This window comes from Oryza sativa, chromosome 2 (assembly GCF_034140825.1).
Source record: "Oryza sativa Japonica Group chromosome 2, ASM3414082v1".
NCBI lineage: Eukaryota > Viridiplantae > Streptophyta > Magnoliopsida > Poales > Poaceae > Oryza > Oryza sativa.
Genome location: NC_089036.1, coordinates 35,816,513 through 35,840,090, shown reverse-complemented (window position 1 = coordinate 35,840,090; position 23,578 = coordinate 35,816,513). Strand labels below are relative to the sequence as shown.

General features: G+C 43.2%; 4 protein-coding genes across 5 annotated transcripts; 2 read left to right on the top strand and 2 right to left on the bottom strand.

Annotated features, from left to right (window-relative positions):
- Positions 1–617: 617 nt before the first annotated feature.
- On the bottom strand, positions 618–6,457 carry LOC4331192 (U-box domain-containing protein 33). 2 transcript variants are annotated; one of them, XM_015767564.2, is made up of 7 exons: positions 5,918–6,457; positions 4,703–4,824; positions 4,404–4,563; positions 4,131–4,235; positions 3,121–3,484; positions 2,565–2,705; positions 618–2,267 (listed from the first exon to the last, which is right to left on the bottom strand). In XM_015767564.2, the coding sequence occupies exons 3-7, from the start codon at positions 4,433–4,435 to the stop codon at positions 777–779; spliced, it is 2,133 nt and encodes a 710-aa protein (XP_015623050.1). In that variant the 5' UTR covers positions 4,436–4,563; positions 4,703–4,824; positions 5,918–6,457; the 3' UTR covers positions 618–776. The 2 variants fall into 2 exon arrangements, with proteins under 2 accessions (XP_015623050.1, XP_015623048.1); XM_015767562.3 differs by having other exon boundaries at positions 4,404–4,525; positions 5,918–6,437.
- Positions 6,458–9,472: 3,015 nt separating this feature from the next.
- Positions 9,473–15,757, top strand: LOC4331191 (acyl-CoA-binding domain-containing protein 4). Its single transcript, XM_015769207.3, has 14 exons — positions 9,473–9,776; positions 10,654–10,731; positions 10,820–10,939; positions 11,048–11,117; positions 11,815–11,876; positions 12,004–12,143; positions 12,226–12,352; positions 12,813–12,927; positions 13,014–13,102; positions 13,537–13,620; positions 13,844–14,167; positions 14,250–14,309; positions 14,424–14,602; positions 15,334–15,757. Coding segments are annotated over exons 1-14 (1,560 nt in total). The 5' UTR covers positions 9,473–9,665; the 3' UTR covers positions 15,335–15,757.
- On the bottom strand, positions 15,388–17,116 carry LOC4331190 (4-coumarate--CoA ligase-like 3). The gene is made up of 3 exons (XM_066307689.1): positions 16,044–17,116; positions 15,889–15,943; positions 15,388–15,495 (listed from the first exon to the last, which is right to left on the bottom strand). The coding sequence occupies exons 1-3, from the start codon at positions 17,114–17,116 to the stop codon at positions 15,388–15,390; spliced, it is 1,236 nt and encodes a 411-aa protein (XP_066163786.1).
- Positions 17,117–18,432: 1,316 nt separating this feature from the next.
- Positions 18,433–20,907, top strand: LOC4331189 (large ribosomal subunit protein bL9c). Its single transcript, XM_015769206.3, has 7 exons — positions 18,433–18,574; positions 19,242–19,369; positions 19,720–19,765; positions 20,035–20,132; positions 20,217–20,264; positions 20,367–20,553; positions 20,670–20,907. The coding sequence occupies exons 1-6, from the start codon at positions 18,452–18,454 to the stop codon at positions 20,485–20,487; spliced, it is 564 nt and encodes a 187-aa protein (XP_015624692.1). The 5' UTR covers positions 18,433–18,451; the 3' UTR covers positions 20,488–20,553; positions 20,670–20,907.
- Positions 20,908–23,578: the final 2,671 nt, after the last annotated feature.

Here is a 23,578-nt window from a genome sequence, read left to right as displayed (position 1 = left end):
TTTACCATTGTTGCGGTTTGGACTACCATGACAACTTTTCTCGTCATGTTTAATTTCCCTTTCGGCAAACATATGAACCATATATAGAGGAGATCGGCCGTATACTAGAGCTGATGTGTTTAAGGTCGTTGATTGCATGAGAAAAAAAATCATTCGTGGTGGTCCAAATCGCAACAATGGCAAATTTATCCGGTCCAAAGTGAAAAGATATGTTTAAGGGTGGTCCAAAGTGAAATATAGGTAATAAAATGTGGCCCAAAGCGTAATTCACTCTTTTTTATCAAAATATTTACAAAAATTAGGGACCGGATTGCAAAGTTCTACTCTATCTAAAAAACAAGAGCTGACATATTCTAGTATAACAGAGTCAAGGAGGGAGTAGGTCGCTAGCCATGAGCAACGATCTGATTAAGGTGGATCCATCATGAGGGCGTGCGGGGTTTTGAGCCGCCACTACTAGCGTAAAGAACTTGAGAGCCTCTACAAAGGTCCCGCTAAATTTTTGGAGAGTCATAGATGGGAGGGGGGATTGTAGATTTATCTAGTTTGTTCAGATTCCTCTGATATTTTTCTTTCTGAATTTTTCACTGAAATAATTAATTAATTAGGGACTTGGATGCAAAAATGTTGGACCATTACGCCTACTGGGGGAGAACGGTCCAAAATATGGATCGAAATGGAAAATGCCGGGGGTTACAATCGGAAATACGGGCCGTGGACTGTAAAAAAGTTTAAAAAAACCCACTAAAAACGTGGGCCTTACAAGTGCTAAGGGCCTAGTAGTAGTAGCTATCTAATCCAGTAGTAAAGTTGGTTCGCATGGCGCGGCGGAGGCGCCAGTGGTGGATGGCGTCGCGGAGGGGATGGTTGGGGACGAGCTCGCGGCGGGGCAGCTTCAGGTTCGTCATCGGCGACGTGTCGCGCCCGCTGCGCAGCCACTCCCTGATCGCCTCCGCCTCGTACGAGAACCCGTCTCCGGCGATCTGCGGGTCCCGCATCACCTCCTTCAAGATCGGGCACACGAAGTAGGACGGCGCCCCGCCCTCACCGCCGTCCGACGACGACGACACCGACGACCACGACCTCCCCGGCGCCGCGCTCATCGCCGCCTCCAGCACGCCGCATGCCTCCTCCAGAAGTTCGCCGGGACGGCGAGCTCCCGCTGGCTCCTCCTCCACGTCGCAGCATTTCAGCCCGACGAGCGCCACCTCCCTGGCGACCTCCAACGGCCAGCCTCCAGAGCTCGCGTCGAACACCTCGTGCCACGCCTTGCTGCCGCCCGCGGCCTCCCGCGCCTCCTGCTTCGCCATCAACGGCGGCTTCCCGGTGACGAGCCGGAGGAGGACCACGCCCAGCGCGTACACGTCGCGTTCCGGGGTCATCTCCCCCGTCGCCAGGTGCCGCGGGTCCACGTAGCCCACCGCCGGCCTTGACAGCGCCACGCCGCCGGAGCTCCGCACCAGCCTGCACATGCCGAGGCCGGCAAGCTTGCTCGAGCAGCACTCCTCGCCCAGGAGGATGTTCGCCGGCCGGACGTCGCCGTGCACCGTCGCCCGTGGCTGCGTCGAGTGGAGGAACGCCAGCGCGGAGCATGCCCGGTGCGCCACGCCGCACAGCTCGTGCCACGGCAGCGCCGGCGCGGCGCCGGCGAGGCGGTCCTCCAAGCTCCCGCCCGGCACGAACTCGTGCACCACGGCGCGGGCCTCCGGGCACGCGCCCACGAGCGTGACGAGGTTCGGGTGCCTCGCCCTGCCGACGGCTTCCACCTCGCGGCAGAAACCGACCTCGTCGACGGCGACGTCACGGCCGATCATCTTGACGGCGACCGCCATGCTGCGCAGGTCGCCCCTGTACACGCTGCCACGGCTGCCGTCGCCGCCTCCGATCCTGACAGATTCGTCGAAATGGTTGGTCGCCTCCTCCAGCTCCGGCAAGCCGAGCCGCAAGAAGGTCAGTCTCTGGTCACCAGCCTCGCTTCCCGCCATTGCTTCCGCCGGCACATCGTCGCGCCGGCGCTCTCGCCGGAGCTGGTGGAGGAGGTCGTACGATTCCGACAGCTTGGCCTCGAGGTCTCTCATCATCCGCTCGGAGCTCGTGATCTGGAGCTCGAGCTCGGCGGCGCGGGCGTCCACCTCGCGTGTCTGCTCGAGTATGTCGTCGAGCTCTCGCCTGTCCTGCTCCATGGCCGCGCGCTCCCTCGCCAGCCTCTCCTCCACCTCCTTCCGATGCCTCGCCTCCCTCTGCTGCGAGCTCTCCGCTTCGTTCGCCTGCATCGATCACATCATCCATCCATGGTGAATTTTTTCACGAACACGTAAAAGAATTGCACGTCAATATATCAGAAGAAAAGAATGTTTGTTTATACAACGTAATCCGCCAGACCGGCTTATGCCAAGAGAAGAGAGAAAAGACAAAACAAGAAAAACTAAAGAAGAAAAAGGAAGAGACTACTACGACGAGTAAACGCAACTTCAATCAGCGGGAAGCATCCATGGTGAATTCGACATGAACAATGGGATCGAACCAACGATGCAATGCAGCTTGGATTCATTTCCTCTACTTACAATTCTTGTCGCGTCGGCGAGGTCGCGCTCGACCTTTTGACGCCGGCGAGTCTCCTCGTATGCCTCATGCCTGAGGTTCTCGGCTTCTATCACAGCATCCTTGAACTTGTCGTACGCATCGCTCACATCACCAGCATCCTCCTGTCAAAACGGAATGCACCGTTTATTGTTTAAATGTTTACTATCTGAAACACATATAATGTGTATTACACTGATGCTGTATATTCTGGTGCAGATCAGTTGGCCAAAATCTTCGACTTATGAAACATGTGCTGTTCAAATTATGTTTCTGTAGTGGAGACAAAAACAAGTCATTTCGACAATTTTAGTACCATTTTCAGCAGTCCAAGATCAAACAATCTAGGAGTAGGAAAATAAACAGATGTCTAGCACTTGATGTAACTGAACAAGTAAACAGATGTCATGTAATGTGGAATTCAGATAGTTTTTTTCTACATGTTGGGATTTGTTCATTTTTTCTTTAAAAATTCTTTCAACTTTTTTTCCCTTGAAACTAGTATTATACTGTATGATTTATGAAACGTATAGCACATACCGAACCATGCCCTGAAGGAGTTGGTGAGTCCTCTTCAATTTCTTGCAGAGACTGCACAACAGCAGCAGCTGATCTCTGTACAGCCTCTACATTTTCAGACACTGGGACTGTTGATGAACTAGCAACAGCAACTGCTTCATGATTAAAACCCTCAGTGCCACGGTCCATGGCATTGTCCTCCCTGATAGGAGTCTGATCAACTGATGATGTCGTCGGTTCGGCTGGATCCTGCATACCGAATTGCTCGCTGCTTAGGCTGTGCACTCGTGGCGAGGATCTCGACCTCGAGTAATCAGAAGTGCTCGACCTCGGAGTTGTGCTAGTTGTCGATGATCCTGTTCTATTGAGTCCTTCGTTCACCTCCCTATAACGGATCAGACAAATGGAATTAAAGGAAATATGTAAATCTTATAATATTTTTCCAGGAAAAATAGAATATCCTTATGTTAGAACAGCTAGAAAGCTAATAGAAGAATGCCAAAAGTTCAGAATAATATGTCACAAACTAGGATGTTCAGGCAATCTCAGTGCTTCCACAGGTACTATTTTTGTTCAAGGTTTGTTATTTTGTTAGTCATTTGTCATAAACATTATCATATTATCAGTATATCAGATTATTCTTTGTCTGGCCTAATTCTTTTTTGAGCAGGATGTCTGGCCTAATTCAGTCTGTGATCATTGTCTTAATGTGAGAACAGCTAAAATGGTCATAGAAGAACGGTAAATTCCCAGACAACTATGTCGGGAAATGTTGCCGACGCAACCACAGTTTCTATCATGTTTATCTCGAGAAAAAAAAAGTTTCTATCATGTTCCTTACAATGATAGAAGAATAACCACGAGTTAAACGGTGTGCTACTTCAATTCAGTCTTCAGTCTTTGTCATCAGTGCTATCATAGAAATCTACAAATACCTGTCCCATTTTGAGCAAGACAGGGAGAAGAAAAACCAAAGGCTTTTGCAAGTTGCATCGTTGGCATTAAGACTTTTTTGAGTCATGCATGCATACCTAGTGCAGATAAGGTTTCCTTTGCAGACAAACCAGATCTTGCAAGAGGGGCTCGCCTTCAGTTGCACCTTCCGAGCTTTCTTAGATCTCGGCGCCCGCATTTTCCTAACATCACATTGCATCCAGAATTCCAGATCATTTGCCTTTGAATTCAGCAATCCACTGGCACCAAGCTGGACCAGCCAGTTCTTGGACCGATCGATTGATAACAACAGCAGCGACAGCGAGAGCTGGATTTGTATGTATTAATTTCCAAGAACAAGACAGCCATACCTTGAATAGGCCTTGTCAGATGCTGCTCCCATGACAAGATCAGTGATCCCATGATCATCGACGAGCTGGAGGAGGCCTCTCGCGATGTCGTCGCAGGAGAAGATGATCTTGCTCGCATTGACCTGCGAGTTTTTTTCAGCAACTTTGTTAGCAACCCAGGCTGCATATGGAGAAGAGGGAGACTGTCATAATAAGAACACAGCCAGAGGCTGCTGGTGAGTTGAGACTAGCAATCTGATATTGACAGCAAGCAAGATGGATCAAATGTAAAACAATGAACTCTTTATCATGGTTTCAACCTTTTGACTTTTGCAAATGTCCAAGAGATCATCTAAGACTTTGCTGATCCTCTCCTCCTCCAGCTGCCTGTATGCATTCACCTCCTCCTCTGCAAGCTGACTTACTGGGACCCATGCCCCCACTGCAAATCCACAGGTAGTACCCAAAAAAAAATGTCACAAAAGATCCAACATTTTTTGGAACACAAAAGTGTAATGTAAAAGGTATTGTAAAGGTAGGAACATAACAAAAGGCACCTACTTTCAGGTTGACAGATTTGGTGGGAAAAGCAAAGAGAACATAAACAGCCAGCTGGTGTCATTTTACAAGAAAATATTGGTAGCCAAGTCTAACATTTTGATTTCATCAAAATAATAGCCAGATAAAAGGGGAAATGTTTTACAACCTGATTAAGGTCAGAGCTAGCATTGCAATTCTTAATTAGACTGAAAATACAAACAGTGAATATGCTTTTAGCTGAAGACGGATATGCTTAGCAGAAACTATAGTACTGTTCCACTTGGCAGAGATGTATTTGTATAAGATTATTCTGAGCAATAGTTTAAGTTGTCCGAGATGTTGATTTCTACGCATTTTTTTTCCTTGATAATGCACGTCCACGACAAGTCAGAAAACAAATTGAGGCCTCAAATGGGAAAATAAAAGGAATGTAAGCAGTGCACGTAGAACAGCCGCAGCATCAAAAAACCCCAGTTTCCATGGAGGAGACAGCAGCTAGCTTGAAATGGGTTGTTATTTGCCAAAAAGAAATGGAATGATCTTTCTAGAAAAATTAGATTTGTCGCATTTAGGGAAGGTGGTTTGAATTATTTTCTGTTATTTGCAAGAGCGGATTTGAAAAGATCAGGTATTTGCCGATAACGGGAGATGAATTTTATATATATAAAAAGTTTGCAATGGTTGGAATACTGAGATTGCAATGGTGCCATTTCGAAGGAGTGCAATCAAATGCCAAGAAACAGAAAAAAAAAGCCATTTCTGAACCGGATTAATTACAAGCAAGAACAGATGCATGGGGGCAATTGAGAACCCGTAAAATTAAACAGAAAAAAAAAACAATAAGAAGCATAAACAACCAAAACCTCTGCAAACAACAAGAAGACCGCAAGAATTAGCGAACTGCAACAAGAAGAACGCACGCAATGAAGAACGGGAGTTAATTGGAAATAAACTGGAATAGTATTTGGAATGAAATAGCTAGCGATGGAGCATACTCATATTGACCCGGGAAGGCGGGCGGTGGACGTGGATGAGGACGATGCGGCTCCTCCTCCTCCTCCAGGGGAAGGCGGCGAGCACCCACATGAGGTTCGCCTTCCATTCCTTCACCGCCTCCTTCCCCACGGCGCAGTACACCGCCTCCGCCTCCGCCTCCTCCTCTAGCCACTGCTCGCCGCCGTCCTCCTCCTCCGCCGCCGCCTCGCGACCACTACCTCCAATGGCTCCTCCTGCCCCTGCCGCAGCTTCCATGTGTTGGGGTTGGTTCTTGGTTGTGCACAGGATCACGCTGCCCTTCTGCTCATCCAAAGCTAGGCTAACTAATACGGAGTACTAAAGCCAAGATTAGCTGCTAACTAACTACTCTGGAATTAAAAAGGACAAGACGGCGACGCACGCATGCAGCAGCAGCAGCAGCGTTGAGGAATGAAGGAAGCTAGGAGGAATCGACCATGGCCATGGAGAGCCTGCTGATATACAGACGCATGCAGATTTAAGCGGTACTATTACTAAGCTGAATCTCTTTGCCTCCAATCCAATGGCAGTGGAAAAGGAAGGAGGGATGATCTTCAAAAGGGAGGAGGAGGCCGTGGCAAATGGCAGGAGGGGATAGGAGAGGCTGACAGGTGGGCCCATGGAGTCGGATATTCCCCGTACCTTTTCTTTCATGGGATCCCGTGTGGCCATCCACAACGACGTGCTCGCCGTGGCACCCAGCTGCACACTTGCAGTTTCAGACTAGCTAGTTGTCGAGTTCCTCCATCAATCACGATCACTACTGTACGTGCATGTGTAGCCGCCTTGTGTGACTCCCGGTCACAAACTGTCAGTGTACTTCAATTGTCGTTCATGCATGCATGGGACCAAATACTACACCAAAACCTCTCTCTGATCTCTCCTTCTCCATGGATTCAATGCTACTCCAGCTAGTACACGTAGTAGATGGTCAAGACATCTTCCTGTTTAATTCTAATTTCTGAATTAATGTCCCTCTTTGCATGTGCACTTGAATTCTGAAACTTCGCTCTGATTTCCAGCCCTGCAACCTGCATATGCCTTTCGCTGCCTATACGAACCCAACCTTAAATTGGATTGGTCGGTGAGGATGATGCGGCTCTCGATCGATTCATTGCATGCCATGTTCCTCCTAACCCTGCTAGCTAGTTAGTTACCAAACGCATCAACTAGGTTGTTCAGTTATTAACAAGCTAGACTCTGAATCTCTGAGTAGTAAGTACTAGGACGCAAATTAATTTAAAACCGCGGATAATTGATTAATTAGTTGCGAGCGAGAAGAGGTCGCCAACATGAATCACGTACGGGAGACATGCCGTATTTATACACACCGTTGACTAAAATGGATGCTTCTATACTAGGAATATCCCATGAACATAGATGGATATGCCTTGACCCTGCAAAATAAAGCCCACTACCGTAATGTTTCTTAAACAGAGCTGTCTACATACCCATTAATGATGTTTATAGTATAATAGCATATGAACATGTCTTAATACACCACCAAGCTAGCTTACCTAGTTGTATTTTTCAAATTAATGGCACCCTTAAATGCTCAAAGATGGTTAATTAGTAGCACCAGCATTAAGAAAACATACCTGTAGGTTAAAACTTAATTGGTTATCAGGGCCACGAACATCGGAGATAAATAATCATCTGGGGGAGACTTGACCAACAAGTTCATCTGATGTCAGTGATGATGAGTCCTCTTAATGACACATGGTGGGGAAGGATGAGCAATCTATAGTATATGTTATGTTTTGGTTTATCTACCTTAATTCTCAGCATTTATGCGATCCGAATATAATGCTGATCTTTGGTTTTTCTGGTCATTTTGTAGTCTGAATTTTCAGATCAGACAACAGAACTGAATAAGGTTATGAATCTGTGCTTACATTCTTAGCTACTTAATTTTTTCATAGTTAAACAAGTTTGTTATAAATGAAAATGCGAGCTGCTATCAGAAGATTGACATATTGGCGGTGAAGCATGCATCATGTATGGAAGATGGAACAAGAGGTAGTTGGGAAAAAAGCAAACTTACCAACCCCTAACTGTTCTAACCTTTTATCTCCAACATTTCTCAATTTGTTCCTCGTTGGAAAATAAGCACGCTACACGCGTGGGGTTCAATCAGCAGTACTATCTTTTCTGATTTCATGACAAAAACATGTCATTGTTTACCTTATTCAGAAACAAGAACCTGAACATATACACACCAACAAATACTACTATTCCATTTAACAGCGGGAGAACTTTTGCTGATGTATCAAGAATTCTCAGAGCACACGCATCATCTACATCACTGCATGCGTATCAACCGTACCAAAAATTAATCCGTTAGCTTAACCAAACTCATCTGGTTATGACAAAAAAAAATGCTATTGTTCTGGTAGCTATCTGGACACCATTCTTCAGTTGTCTGCCTGTCGGTGTTAGCTAAATAGTTCAGTCGCTTTCTATGATTCGAGATATGGCTAGCTAAACACAATTCCAAAAGGCCCAGAATTCTAAGATTCACACTACTTTCAGCTCTTTCGTAGTATTAGGTTAATGATTCTAACTGGACACCTAATCAGGATTTTAAAAATATTATAGAGAAGAGAGAGTGAGGATGCCTTGTCAACCTCAGCTCATTCCTAGGGAAGGTGTATCGATCGCATTACGTCTCCGAGTTGTCGCATAAGGCACACGATAAGTTTGTTTGCGCATTTTATATAGCACTCCGTATCACTTTTGTACTTCTTTGATCTTTGTTAGTTTTGATCTGATCAAGCAGTAGTAAACTTTAACTATTAGTAAAGTGGTTATGATTACAAACTAATGATACAATTTTGATACTATAATCAGATTATTTTATAAAAATACAGTTGGTGAGAGATTGGTAATTCAAAGTAAAAACCGACATTTGTTTCTGAACGGAGGTAATACTAACTACGTACGCACGCACATTTGAGTAAATTTGTACTTCCTCCGTACTCGTTTAGGACAATGTTTAAGTCAAACCTTAGAAATATAAATCATGAATAACTCTCAAGTTGTTGAGTTTGAAAATGTAAAAATTATATGAATAGATTTGTCTTGAAAAATACTTTCATATGAGTATGCATATATTATTTTTTAATAAATATTTTTATAGAAAGAAGAAGTTAAAGTTGTGTTTTGGAGACCGTGTCGCTGTCCAAAACGACTTCCTTTACGAGTACGTAGGGAATACGTTAATAAAAGAAATACAGTTTACAGTAAAAAAATCCAATAATATGCACAACAATAGACAATTCAATAATTAATCTACACTTTCCTTCCGCACCTATAGTACTTGGACCAAAGTACATGTTGAATGCCAACGTCTCATCAGCGCATTCACCTTCAAAAGATGTACAGGCCACCATTTACGTCAATCGTAAGCCAACGCGTATTCACGAGAATACGTTTTCTGTACGTGAGAACACATTCCAGTGTATACGCCTTCGCGCTCCATTTACGATTTCATAACAGGGAGGCGTATTTCATAGCGAACGTGACACGCAGAAACCAACGAGGAGTCCACTCCAGTGATCCGCGCTCGCTTGGAAATCCGAGCCGCGGCCTCAGATCCAATTTTCCGAGTCAAAATTCTGGGAGGAATCCATCCAATCCGCGGAGGAAGCTTCCACCGCGCAGATCCCCAAACCCCGGCCCATCCCCGTCCTCCAATCCACATCGATCCCCTGCAGATTCGAGGCGGAAATGGGGGAGGGGATCAACGGCGACGCCGGCGACCTCGCGGCGGCGCCGTACGACCAGTGGCTCCCATTCAGCCCCGCCGGGGGATCCCCGCGCCCATCCGCGCGTTACAAGGTGCGCCCAATTCCATTTCTACCTCCGATTACTCACGGCCTTGTCGTCTGATTTTTAATTTTTATTGTTGTAGCAGTAGTTTTCGTAATTTTGTCCGTATTGATCAGTTGGAGTAGTAGATGTTGTCGTATCAATTCTCAGGGAACGCACGTTAAGAACAAACGAATGCGAGTAGTAGATGCTGTCGTATCAATTCTCAGGGAACGCACGTTAAGAACAAACGAATGCGAAAATGTGACAAACCGCGTGCCTAATCCTGTGGCTTTGGAGATGCCATCTCTGCGTATAGTGGGACAATGCCGAGGGATTGGCATTAGGACTGAAATGGCCGACAGAAGTAGTCTTGAGAGAATTTTGGTTTCAGATACGCGGGTGTGGCCACATTTTGGTAATTTCCCTACTGTCCTGTTTTCATGGTTATCTGATTAAAGCCAAAGAGTTTATGCAAGGCGGCATACTGAAACCGTTGTTGTAGTGTGCTCCATTTGTTAGACTGTGAAACCCATTAAACCTTAAGATAGTATATGATAAGGATAACTTGAAAATCTTTGGGTTGCAGCGTTGCCTAGTCCCCTAGGAGATCTTCTTGGTGCTTAGTCACTACTCTTTCTCCTTTTCTCCTCTCCTTGTTGTTCTCAGGAGTATGGTTTCTACCCTAGTTAATCTAGCGTGCCCTCCCTCTCCCCTGTAAACCCCCATGATCTGCGTCAGCACTCAGCAGGTCGCAGTTGTAAAATCTCTCTTTTCCTGCTAACATATCGATGCGCAAGGCTTTTGCGAGTTCGCCGAAAAGAAAAGATAACTTGAATAGCGTGATGTTCTTTGGTTATTCCATATGTTGTCTATCATATTTTATTGAAGTGCTAATACATGACAGCATGCTGCGGAAGTGGTTCGTGAAAAACTCTATGTGGTTGGTGGGAGTCGTAATGGCCGCTATCTATCAGATATCCAGGTTTTTCAGTCTGCACTAATGCACTCTAACAAATCATGTTTCTCATGCCATTTCTCCTTCTATATCATAACAAGGGAAAACTTCACAGGTCTTTGATTTTAGGACACTCAAGTGGTCAGCATTAAGTGCTGCTAGAGATTCAAGTCAGTTGAATATCGAAAATAATACCACAGACCCTTCATTCCCTGCACTAGCAGGCCACAGTCTGGTAAACTTACTATCTTTTCTCTTTCACTTGTATGGCAACTTAGCAATATTTTTATCATACAATCCAACATTGGTATGTTTCCTATGCTAACATAGTGTCACCACTTAGGTCAACTGGAAAAAATATATTGTGGTTGTAGCTGGGAACACCAGAACATCAACATCAAACAAGGTTTCAGGTACTCATTCAAAAGCTCTACAATTATTTGATAGATATCGTCACACTGAAACATAGAGCACAGAATCTTCCTATCATAGATCTTCTTAGACATATATATTGCTAAATAATCCACTTATGACTTTATTGCTTTGCCACACCACCAATTACCATGATCCTTTATGACCTTACATATTGTATAGATGCAATATTTGAAGCGGCTATATGTACATTACATCTTTATATGGACCTATTTATCGCTTAAGATAGATAATCTCCAATAGGGGAACTGAAGCAATCTGTACGTTAGTTCAGAACCCTTTCCTGGTTTTCTTTGCCTCTACCTGTAAAATGGTACCGACTATTCCTTGCTCCATGTCATTTCATATGTCCTGGCAAAAAAATGAGATGCAAATGAAATGCTGACTAAGATAATTACTCGATGTAGTTTCATGTGTTTAAAGGCTGTTCGGATTAACTTTGATATTGTTTTAAGTGATGATTTTTACATTTCCTTATGTTATGCACTTGTACACAGTGTACTGAACTTTCTATTTAATCATATATGCTTCATAATTAGCTTCACTTTCAAGGTGCCCCAAACAGTCTATAGTACTTGCTAACATGTAATATCATCCTTGCAGTTTTTTAATTATGTTCTATTAAAATTTCAAGACCGGTATTTATCTTAAATGATAGTGCTGACTATCTGCATGCAGTTTGGCTTATTAATGTGGAAACAAATAGCTGGTCTTCTGTTGATACATATGGAAAAGTTCCAGTAAGAATCATTTCCTTTTGTATTTGAAACAAAAAGTAATTCTTTTGAAGTGATAGAACTGAATGTGCTGGCATATATTTTCTGCAGAATTTTCTGAATACTGAACTTCTCTGCTTTTCTCAACCAGATATCTCGTGGTGGTCAATCTGTATCCCTGGTTGGTTCTCGACTGATAATGTTTGGTGGAGAGGATAACAAGAGGCGACTTCTGAACGACCTTCATATACTTGACCTGGAGACAATGATGTGGGAAGAAGTTAAAACAGGGTAAGAATTTATTTATTGATTGTGCAAGGTTCCATTTACGTATTGTTATTGCATAATTCATTATTATCTTTGTGTGAAATAGGAAAGGTGGTCCAGCTCCTAGGTATGATCATTCAGCTGCTGTTTATGCTGATCAGTATCTTTTGATCTTTGGCGGTTCCTCTCACTCTACATGCTTTAGTGATATCTACCTTCTTGACTTGCAAACTGTAAGTGTTATATACTCTCCATGTATCTTGCCATACAGATGGATTTGTGCATTGAGTCACATACCATAAGTTTCAAAGGCAAAAAGTTACTCAGTTGTCTTGATATTTATTCATTGATTGCCTATTGAAGATCTCCAAACCCCCCGCACTGGTAGTTCTAGGTTCTAGTAGGCCTTTCAAGTTTCAAACTGTATCCAGTTAATGGAAACTAAGGTTGAATTTCTGGGTGGTTGTATGCAATGACTAAGATCCAACTTCAGTCTGTTATGGCGAAAACTTAACAGCAACTACCGTATATCATAAGCTGGCAATAGGTACATAAAACAAATCATGTTGTGCTTCTGAATGAAGGAGAATTTTATTTCCTCCCCTTATATCAACCCAAGTTATGATTTGACTAATACTCCTATGAACATTGTTTTCTATTCATTCTTGATTAAGTGAAGCTTAATGCTTACAGATGGAGTGGTCTCAACCTGACACTCAAGGCGCGCACATAAATCCTAGGAGTGGTCATGCTGGTACCATGATTGATGAAAATTGGTACATAGTTGGTGGCGGAGATAACGCAAGTGGTAATTCCTGAACACATGATGCTCATATTTTCATTTTATTTGCACCACCTGTGCTGCTGAAGTAGCTAGAAAATACAACGATGCAGGTTCTACTGATACAATTATGATGAATGCTTCCAAGTTCGTTTGGTCTGTAGTCACCAGTGTGCCAGCCCGAGATCCGCTTGCTTGTGAGGTAAACAATTGTGCTACCTAGTTCTGTGATAAATTTTGCTCATATAAATTTCTATCGCACAACTGTGAGAACAAACACATTTGAATAGGAAGTTCCTTCCTCTATACTTACGTAAAACAAATCATGTTAATAGTAAACTAGCCGAATTTCCTGCACAGTTCTGTGGCGATTGCTGAAAATGAAATCGTATTTCTTATACAGCTTTAACAACTCCTATATATTTCTGATCAATCTACATCATCATAATCTGTACCCACCACAATTTATGGTATAGATAATTTTCTTTTTCCTCAAACTTCAGCAGTAATTTCAAGTCCCTGACAGCAAATGTGGATGCTTCTCTTTCTACTGTTTTAAGAACATAATGGATTTTGCTTTGCTGACAACTTTTCTTTAATATTATATTTCTTTTTTTTAAAAAAAAAACTTTTCAGGGTCTCACTCTTTGCTCAACCACAGTTGATGGCGAAAAGTTTCTGGTTGCCTTTGGTGGTTACAATGGACAATACAATAATGAGGTATTGAATTTAAAAGAGTGACTTAGTTCTATGCATAGTACTTCAATTCAGCTTTGAAATGATCCATCTGTAGATTTTTTACTTTTAGGTGTCACATGTCTTGTGCCTTCAATGCTTGACACACTCAGGATGAATTTGCATCTTTTTTCTCTTTTCATCTTCCCTTCCTTTTTGGTGCACATTTTTCCATTTGCAATTTCTTCACAAGTGGACACTGCTGCAGATATTTGTTATGAAACTTAAGCCAAGGAATTTAGTGCAACCTCGTCTGCTCCAATCACCAGCTGCTGCCGCCGCAGCTGCTTCTGTGACAGCTGCCTATGCTGTAATAACTGATGAGAAAACCAGAGACATTGTTGCAACGGATGATTTAGATGTGAAGAGAGTTCAGCCTTCAGGTTCTTCCAAACAAATTACTACTGAACTTGATGCACTTAATGGAGAGAAAGGCAAGCTAGAGTCCAGACTGGCAGAAGTTCGTGATGAAAACTCAAAACTAAAGGATAGACTAGATATGGTAAAGTTATCGCATGGTGAATTGACAAAGGTACATGTTTATTTTCCATTTTGTAAAATGGAATTCTCAATTCATCTCTAATAAATCCTCACTATTTTTCTTTCTTATGAAGGAGCTTAAATCAGTTCAACATCAGTTAGCAGCAGAGGGTTCTAGGTGCCAGAAACTGGAGGTTCTGTCTTAATGCACTACAATGAATTCTAAGCATGAGCATGCCATCTTCTTTTGTTTGATCCTTTTACATGCTTCTGAACGCTAACCTATTTCCTTATTCTCGTTAATTCAGTCCCAAATTGCTGCTGCTCATAAAAGACTGGAATCTACTGATTCTTTGGAGAATGAACTAGAAGTGTTGCGGCAACAAATATCTCAGGTGGAGCAAACCATGACAACTGCTCAAAGACAGAAATCTGGGGGTGTTTGGAAGTGGGTGGCAGGAAGTGCAGAGATCTCTGATGATGAATAGTAAGTGCTACTTGCAACATCCTGGAGTGGAACTTCTGGTGTACTTGTGCTTTAAGTAATTGTCAAAGCGCTTTTGTTTTGCACCACTTTACTACTGGAACTTTATTTTAAGAATGATGAGATTTGTGAGCTGCCAATTTTAACTCATTTTGGTATTGCTATTGTAACATTGATATAAAATGGTAATATATAACGATCGGCAACACGAACATTTCAAGAGTTATTGTTTTATAGTATTTCTTCCTATGTAGTGGTTGTGTGAGTCGGCCGATAAAAAAGTTGGTATTTGTGAAATGAACCCAATAACAGATCATCTGGGGTAGAACCTTTTCTTGGTCAAAATGTCATATCATATATATAATCATATGCAAGTCGTATTTGCTAAAATGTAGATCTCCTGCGTGTTCGAGACAAAGATATTTGCTAAAATGCTGTGATACCAAATACATGTAGTCACGTACCCACAGAGGTTATTTGAATTTAGACCTGCATTTCTTCTGTACTCCAAATACAAATTCACACACAGAGTTGTCACTTAAGTCCTGGAGGCTGAAGGTACAGAAATCAAGTGCTAGCATAAATACTGCATTTTTCTCCTATCATGCATTATGCCCGTTTCCATACAATTTGATTCAGACTATAATTTCGTAATCTGTTGCCACTCATTCAATTCGCTATATTTCACAGTACAACTTTTGCAGTGCTTGTAACCCTTTGAGCATGGTTGTCAGGTCCACCAACACCAAGACAAGCAGCTACCAAGCAGAGAGACGCATGCAGAGCTGCTACAGTTTTGAGATAATTTCTGGGTGCTCCCTCAAGATCTTGTTCGCGGTTGATTTTGAGATAATATCTCCCAAGACAGTCTTCTGAATCTTCTTAAGTAGTGGCACCTGGTAGAAATTTTCCATAGGCAAGTTAGACATTCAATAGTAAGAGCATAACATCATACAAATATACCGAATCATTTGTATCACATTCTAGAAATAATTGATTAGTTATTAATTTTGTGTTCGTCATGGCATACTTTTCTGTAGTCGGTGTTACAGAAGTAGAAAGTGTTCATTGGTTTCGGCGAGGGGATGAATACATTGTTTATATACCTCAAACTTGCAAATATACTATTCAGATATAAATTTGGTTCAGTTGTCACTATATGCATGTCTCAATTCTGTGTGTATCTCATTCATAAACCCCGAGAAGGACATCGTTCCTTGCCAATGTTTGTTCTAGTACATATGTTTTCATGCATGATTTTTCTAGTGATGTTGAGTCGAGAATTTTACCGAAGAAGTTGGTTCACTTGTCACTGATATTGAATGGGCCTTTCCGCTGTTTTGCCTGCAAGAATTTTGACATGTAAAGAAGGTGAAATGTGCCATTTTTTCGTAAGTGTCAAATATTGACTGATACATAGAATCTTCAGTAAGGGCGCACTTACTGTGCTATCACCGCGGCGCTTGCAGCGTCAGGCGCCACCTGCACTTGCTCCGAAGCTGACGCCATCATCTTCTCCGGCGAGCCGGACATCTCCGTCAGCTCGACCCACGGCAGCCACCGCCGGAACGCCTGCCGCGCCTCCGTCGTCGCGAGAGCAGGCACCACCGTCACCCTCCTCAGCGAGGAGAGCATCGTCAGGGGAGCCGCGAGCGCCGCCGCGACGTCAGGCGTCGCCACGACGTCGGTGGCGCCGTGCGCGGCCGCCGCCTCCATGGCCGCCGTTGGATCGGAAGACGGCGAGGCGGCGAGCAGCACCGTGGTCACTCCGGCGGCTGGGAGCGCGAGGGCGAGCAGCGGCAAGCCGTGGACGCTGCAGATGGGGAGAGACGCCAAGCAAACACGGCCCTCCTCCGGCAAGCTTGCGCCGGAGACGGCGGCGATGAGGTCGGCGTGCGTCATGGTCGCCGCCGTCTTGGTGGTCGCCGAGGAGTAGAACACGAAAGCTACATCCGATGGTCGTGGCCTCGCCGCCGCCGCCGACGCCTCAGGAGAAGCCAACGCCGTCGGGTCACCGTCGTCCATGAGCTCCTCCGCGGAGAGCGCACGGGGATCCATTGATCGTGACGTGAGCAGCAGCGGCACGCCTGCTCCGGCGACCTTCTCGGCCACCTCCGGCGCCGCGACGACGACCACCGCGCCCGAGCTGCGCGCCACGGTGGCCACCTCCTCAGCCGTGGAGCCCGGGTCGGCGGCGACCACCACGCCACCGGCGGCCAGAACGCCAAGAACTATGGGCGGGAGCAGGAGCGAGTTGGGCGAGAGCACCAGAACGGCGTCGCCACGGCGGAGGCCGAGCCCGAACCGGAGCCCCGAGGCGAGGGAGAGCGCGGCACGGCGGAGGGCGACGAACGAGAGCGTCGTCGTTCGTCCGCCGCCGGCGCCGGCGACGTCGACGACGAAGGCGGCAGCGGCGGAGGCCGTGGTGTCGGGGTGGGGCAAGCGGGAGAGCACGAAGGACGCCGCGTCGCCGGCGGCGGCGGCGGCCGAGTACTCGGATTCCAAGATTTCCTCCATGGTATTGGTATCTCGATCTTTGGGTGTAACGATCGATGGAGAATTGGATTGGAGATGAAGCGAAGGTGGAAGAGGGTGTGAGGATTTTTAAAGTTTTGGCGCGCTAGCTAGCTTAGCTAGCTTCGTGGAGTCCGCTTGTTTGGTTTCTCCGATGGCGGGAAGGACGAAGTCATGGACGGCTGCATGACATGACGACGACGATGACATATACTCGATTATATACCCCTCTTCTCTTCGGTTTTCTCATCTCGTTGAGCAGTAGACATACTAATTCAATAAGATATATAATCGCCATTCTTTTTAAGAACGATTTGCTAGGTTTTTTTTTAATTTTTGTTCCTTTCGAGAAACAGGTCACCAGCTGGAGATCTTTGTCAGAAAAAGTACAACAAGATGATACTGGAGTATGATATACGAGGATGATATTTTGATGATACTCGTTGATAATTAAACAATGATACTTGATTATACTCTTTGATATTATTCATGAAGATACGGAGTATTTGCTAATACTCGTTCTTGCACATTGATACTTGATGATACTCGTTGATATTTGCTTATACTATTAATACACGTTTATACGTAATGGTAGCTAGTGATGTATCGTTGAGTTTCAAGATAGCACCAAAATAGTGTTATAATAATATATTTCTCGATTTATGTTATAACATGAATATTAGTGAAGGACCTAATATCAAATAATTAGAAGGGGTGAGGTTACGAATCCAGGTCATTTAGGCTATCACCTTGTGGAGCTAGCCGGAAGACCCCTGAGTGTTTCTCTTAATGTATGTTATAACATCTTGGCATCACATGTACTATCTATCTATCTTAGTAATATCGTCGAGGTATCACGTACATATATATCTCCTACCTTTCTCTATACGTTGAGTGGAAGGGGGTTACAATTTGGTGGATTATTATTACGACTTGTTTGGTATGAAACCATGCCAAAATATTGGCAATGCCAAATCTTGAGTAAATTTTGGTATTACTAAATTTTTGTTATTGTCTATTTGGCTTCACCTTATTGATTTAGCAAAATTTGACTCTAATTCAAATAGTTACGTGTTAACTATTCAAAGTTACCAAATAATTTATTTTTGACCTTTAAGTTATCAAAGAATTAGTAAGGCAAGAAGGAGCGCCAAACCAAAATGACCCTTAATCTTCAAGCCCATGACAACCCCGAAGAAAACCTTTGATACTGGGCCGATTTGAAAGGCCCAAAGCAGCGCAAAGCCCAAGAGAGAGGGCACCAAATCCGTTGGGGAAGTGGATAAGAGAGCAGCAGCCGCAGTTCCTTCCCTTCCCCCGCAATCCATCCCCAACGCCATGGCCTCCACGCTCGCCTGGAGCTCCGCCGCCTCCTCCTCCGCCCCCTCCTCCCGCCTCCCGCCGCGCCGCTCCCCGTCGCTGGTCGTCGTCGCCCAGGGCAAGGTCAAGAAGTATCGCCAGGTTTGGCTTCCACTTGTATTTTCTCTCCACAGTTGCAGCATGTATGTATGTATGTATTTAATTGCGATTCGTTCGAGCTAAGCAGTACTAGTACTGACTGATTGAACAAGCTGTTGCTGGTGATGCTTTTGTTTTGCCTCTTTTAGAACTAGCCATACCCAATGTACTGTCTGTCACCACCCTGTCCACTAATCAGTACAGTAGATTACAAAGCGCATGCGACTGCATTCCATCGATCGAAAAATTCGAAATGCAGCAGCTGTAAGCTTAAGATTACTGTGTGCATTCACACATCTGAGTATAGGAAAAGATACATTGCCATGGACGCATGCTCTGATGCAGTACATGGAAATGGAAGAAACTATCGTCATGTTTTTAATTAGGTGCCTCTTAGCATTGCAACTCAGATGCAAAAGTCATCTCTAATATGATTCTGTATATGCCCCGGAACGCCGGAATTGTTGGTTTGGCCATGCTGTTTGTTTGTAGGGAAAGTTGCAACTAAAAGGCATCTAGATACACCCAGTTCAAAATTTGCACCTGTAAACTGTAAAATGTTCCAAGCCTATGTCATCATCTTCCTTGTCTATTATGCATTTCTATACTTTAGCATGTAATGCACGATTCCGTATTTGATTTACTTCACTTGAGTTTCTTTTTCTCCCAGGTCATACTGACAGATGACATAGCAGAGGTGGGGAAGAAAGGGGACACGCTTAAAGTGAGGGCCGGGTTCTACCGCAACTTCCTTCTGCCAAAGGGCAAGGCAACGCTGCTCACCCCAGAAGTACTCAAGTAATCTTCTGTCTTACAGTCATTTACCACATCTCACGAATTGTATAGGCTATGTTTCAACCAACAGATAGGTGCTCCTAGTAAATTAATTGACGTATGCTTATGTTTCATCGTAGTTGGTTTTCACAGTATGCTGCAGGTGTAAATTTGCAGCTATTTATTCTGTTGTGTTAGCCATTGTATCTCTTGCCTCCTTGTGGAGCCCAGGATTGACATATAAATCTGCAAACTTTTATAGATGCCTATTCTGCATTTCTAGTTCAGTTCTTCTGGGGTGTTCAACATGTTCAATTAGTTCTTGTAAAAGGATGGCTAGTAAGCTACTTAATTTCCTCTGCTGCTGTCTACAGGGAAATGCAAGTAGAACAGGAGAGGATAGATGCTGAAAAGAAGCGGGTAAGTAAACCTATTATTCTATTTGTGGACTCAGTAAGAATTGATATAGTTGAAACTTATTCCTATTTGTTCCTGTCTGTCTAAAAACTACTGTGGTAGTTATACCCTACTAATCCTTGTTCTCCAGGGTACGTAGTTGTGGTTTAGCTTATTTTGTAAAAAGTCTAAAGCATGATTTGTTCCTACCAATATCATTTTCCATAAGAGTATAAGAACTTTCATCCAGTGTTAGCATAATCTTACCCTGTTGAGCATTTGTGCTTGAGTAGGTAAAAGAAGAGGCACAGCAACTTGCCCGTGTTTTTGAAACTATTGGGGCATTCAAAGTGCCACGTAAAGGTGGGAAAGGAAAACAGATATTTGGGAGGCAAGTTTTTATCGAGTAGATAGTTCTTTATGTATCGTCTTATTTTACTTGCACTTAATAACAAGTTTTTCTTCTATTCTACAGCGTCACAGCACAAGATCTTGTTGACATCATAAAGTCACAACTTAATAGGTATGCCCTTCTAAGTGCACTGACAATCACTACCTTTTAAGGAAGGATTGCGATGCTCTATTTGCTGCTGTTGCTTTGCTTACCGGAAACTATTTCATGTAGGGATGTCGACAAGCGTCTCGTGACAGTGCCAGAAATTCGTGAAATTGGGGAATACATTGCAGAGATTAAGCTTCACCCTGAAGTCACAGCTCAAGTAAGGCTGACCGTATATGCGAAATAAGCCCTGAAGCTGCTTGATTGAATCTTTAGTGGATGGTGGGCTTTGGATGAATTCTGATTTCACCAGGTAAGCTCATCTGCAAGGCATTCCATTGTTCCTTACCTTTTGCTCCGTTCTTAAGCTGTCATATACATTTCGTCAATTGTGTTAGCAGCTGAATTCATGCAATGATTTACTTGCAGAGATTTTTGCTGAAACTCCAAGGTGCAGTGTCACATCACGGGGCTTGGTCTTTACACATTGCCACTGTCCATCCTACCTGTAAAGTCAGTTTCTTGCACCTTTTTTTTTTTGACAAATTTATTTGTGTTAATGTTATGGGGTTAAATGGGCATGATGTAAACAACAAAGGGTTCAGAGTCTAGAGCAACTGATACTTGTCTTGTAATCTTGTTTAAAGGTGCACGTTCTTTATAGTCATATAGTTTGATAGAGCTACTACAATATTTGGGTTGGGTGGGCCAAAATGGCACGTAGGCAGTCTGGTGGTCGTAGGTTGGGCCGCTTGGTCGCTGTATTATTAGGCCCAAACATAGGGATTTCAACACATTTTTTAATGAAAACTTTCATCTGAAAAAACCTTCGTTTGGAAACTTCCATCCAGAAACTTTTCATCTGAAACTTTGACACGGACTTTATATGCCAAAAGTGTGTGCCGCGGGCAAAGCTGAGCTAATTAGTCATCCTGTTAGTACATAAACTATTTGGGTTAGATTTGTTTGTGGGTGAGGGTGGAAAAAGTTAGGGAAGTGGTTTGGAAATTGGAATGCAGATGGTGGAGCACTGGAGCGTTGGATGATGAAGCGTGTAGTTGAGGATCAGTCCGGCTGATTCGATTAGATCACATATATAGACAGCTCAAAGGGAGAAAAAAAAAGAGCTCAATATCAGAGAGATATTTTGATTAGACTTAAATAATTAAATCAAGTATAAGTAGGTGAGTGCAAGGATTAGGAGGATGAGATCAGTGTTAGACGAAACGGTCAATAGATAATTATAGAATCTGCAGGCGCAAGCTAAGGTAAGTACTCCAGAGTAAGAGCGGCGCCGTCCGATAAACCAAACCCACACAATATTTTTTTGTCTTTTGGTTTGTGTCATGTTTTAGACGGACGTAGGGCCGCATTCATGCATCCATGACCTTAATTCGATCTCCATGGTGGGTGACGCCGATAGTTCATACAGCAACAGGCTACCTATCTATATCTAATCTATTGGAATCGAATGAGTTGGAAAATTACTGCTGCTTGATTAAGAAAACAGAACAGGGGCAACGACGATGCACATTAAATCAGATCAAATCAAATCGATCACCAGTTAATTGATTGAGTCCTCTCAGCCAGCTGCCTCTAGGGATAGGGAAGAACAGAACAGTAGTAGTACACGGATCAGGATCCTCTGCTCTGCGGTTAATGTACTATGCCTTTGTCAATGACATATGGACCTGATATGTCGTCGAGTCCACATGTCAGTGACAATGGCACAGTAAAGTTGACTGCAGAGAGTACACAAGGTAGTTCCTTGAGAAAGAAAAATATAGTTACTCTGTTTCATATTGTAAGGTTTGATGGTGTTATAGGTTAATCAAGTTCACAGAGAAATAAATCAGCACTTTTACATAGAACAAATACTTTAGCTATTAAAAAAATATAAACATTTCAGTACGTTTTTCAAAATGAATATGGAAATATTTATATTTTTGAATGGATGAAGTACCTACAAAACATGTTCAATGGTAGATTTTTTATGCTAATTTTAGTGTTATAGGTATTGATATCTTTCTAAAAATTTGGTTAAAGTTAATTTAAATTAGGAGAAACATAAAGCACCTTTTGGGGTGAAAAGAAAAGAGTAGTGCTCATGAACAGCATATACTCATGAACAGAAAAAAGAGTAGTCTCACTCTCACTCTAACACATGATATATGCTTGGCTAGCTATAGCTTGGCATCCATGCATGGTGACAGCACGATCGTGCATTCATGCGTACAGTTTGGCTCTCGTCTCGTGCACTTTTCAGGTTCTGATCAGGGATCAGATGCCTATATGCTTAGCACGCATGCATCTAGCTATCAGCTGTATGATTGTACTCCCTCCGTTAAATATTTGACACCGTTGACTTTTTAACATATGTTTGACCGTTTGTCTTATTAAAAAAAATTATAAAATATGTAAAACTATATGTGTACATGAAAGTATATTTAACAATGAATCAAATGATATGAAAAGTATAAATAATTACTTAAATTTTTGAATAAAACGAATGGTCAAATACGTACTAAAAAGTTAACAGTGTTAAATATTTTGAAACGGAGAGAGTATCATTTTGCAGCATACAAGACGTAGACGCGTGCCATGTACCCCGTTAAAAAAAAAAGGAAAGACAAAAACAAAGGTGATCCAGTTAAGCTAGCTGGCGAATTGAAAAGGAGATCAAACAAAATGCACACCAGAAACACTATACTATAGTACACTGTAGTGCGTGCCGGAATATATGTGCTCACTCGACTCGATCCACACATTAAACAAAGTCTCGATTACTAATAATTAAGTGGGCTACACACACGTACTAATACTGTTACATGTGTGTACATGTGCTGCAAAAATCAAGACCAAAATGATGCTATGATCATACGTTCATACGATCAAAAGGCACGGACCACCAACCACGCGTCTATCTCTCTTCCAATCTTCCATCCAACTTTCTCATAAAGTACATTTCCAACTGATAGCGTACTTTCTTTAATTATAAAAAAAATGGTCCATGGTTGAAATTAGCTCTCTACGTAAGTACAAACTTTTGTGTTTTGCATGCACGTATACCATGCATCCAAAACGATATTATAGTCAGATGATCTCAACTGTTTTCTTCAGGAGGAAAAAGTCGGTCATTACCGTCCTTTAATTTCTTTCTTTTCCCAAAGTATACGACCAATATAATGTGGATATCAATCTTTCGCTCTTTCTGTACAAAGATTCATTTTCTTTATGTTATACTCTCTACAACAAAACAAGGAATCTTTTTGGTGATCTTAATTCATGTCAAAAGCTAAAAAAAGATGAAGTTATTTTGATTGTTAATTCTTTCCTTA

Coding starts and splice junctions, on each gene's coding strand:
- LOC4331192 (XM_015767562.3), bottom strand. CDS start 6,173: ATGGAAGCTGCGGCAGGGGCAGGAGGAGCCATTGGAGGTAGTGGTCGC. Junction 2,706..3,120: donor CTCCTTCAGGGCATGGTTCG/GTATGTGCTATA, acceptor CCGTTTTGACAG/GAGGATGCTGGTGATGTGAG. Junction 2,268..2,564: donor TCGCCGACGCGACAAGAATT/GTAAGTAGAGGA, acceptor TGATCGATGCAG/GCGAACGAAGCGGAGAGCTC.
- LOC4331191 (XM_015769207.3), top strand. CDS start 9,666: ATGGGGGAGGGGATCAACGGCGACGCCGGCGACCTCGCGGCGGCGCCG. Junction 12,144..12,225: donor TGGGAAGAAGTTAAAACAGG/GTAAGAATTTAT, acceptor TGTGTGAAATAG/GAAAGGTGGTCCAGCTCCTA. Junction 13,103..13,536: donor GAGATCCGCTTGCTTGTGAG/GTAAACAATTGT, acceptor AAAACTTTTCAG/GGTCTCACTCTTTGCTCAAC.
- LOC4331190 (XM_066307689.1), bottom strand. CDS start 17,116: ATGGAGGAAATCTTGGAATCCGAGTACTCGGCCGCCGCCGCCGCCGGC. Junction 15,944..16,043: donor AGCGCCGCGGTGATAGCACA/GTAAGTGCGCCC, acceptor AAATTCTTGCAG/GCAAAACAGCGGAAAGGCCC. Junction 15,496..15,888: donor CAAGTGAACCAACTTCTTCG/GTAAAATTCTCG, acceptor AATTTCTACCAG/GTGCCACTACTTAAGAAGAT.
- LOC4331189 (XM_015769206.3), top strand. CDS start 18,452: ATGGCCTCCACGCTCGCCTGGAGCTCCGCCGCCTCCTCCTCCGCCCCC. Junction 19,766..20,034: donor TAGATGCTGAAAAGAAGCGG/GTAAGTAAACCT, acceptor GTGCTTGAGTAG/GTAAAAGAAGAGGCACAGCA. Junction 20,265..20,366: donor ATAAAGTCACAACTTAATAG/GTATGCCCTTCT, acceptor TATTTCATGTAG/GGATGTCGACAAGCGTCTCG.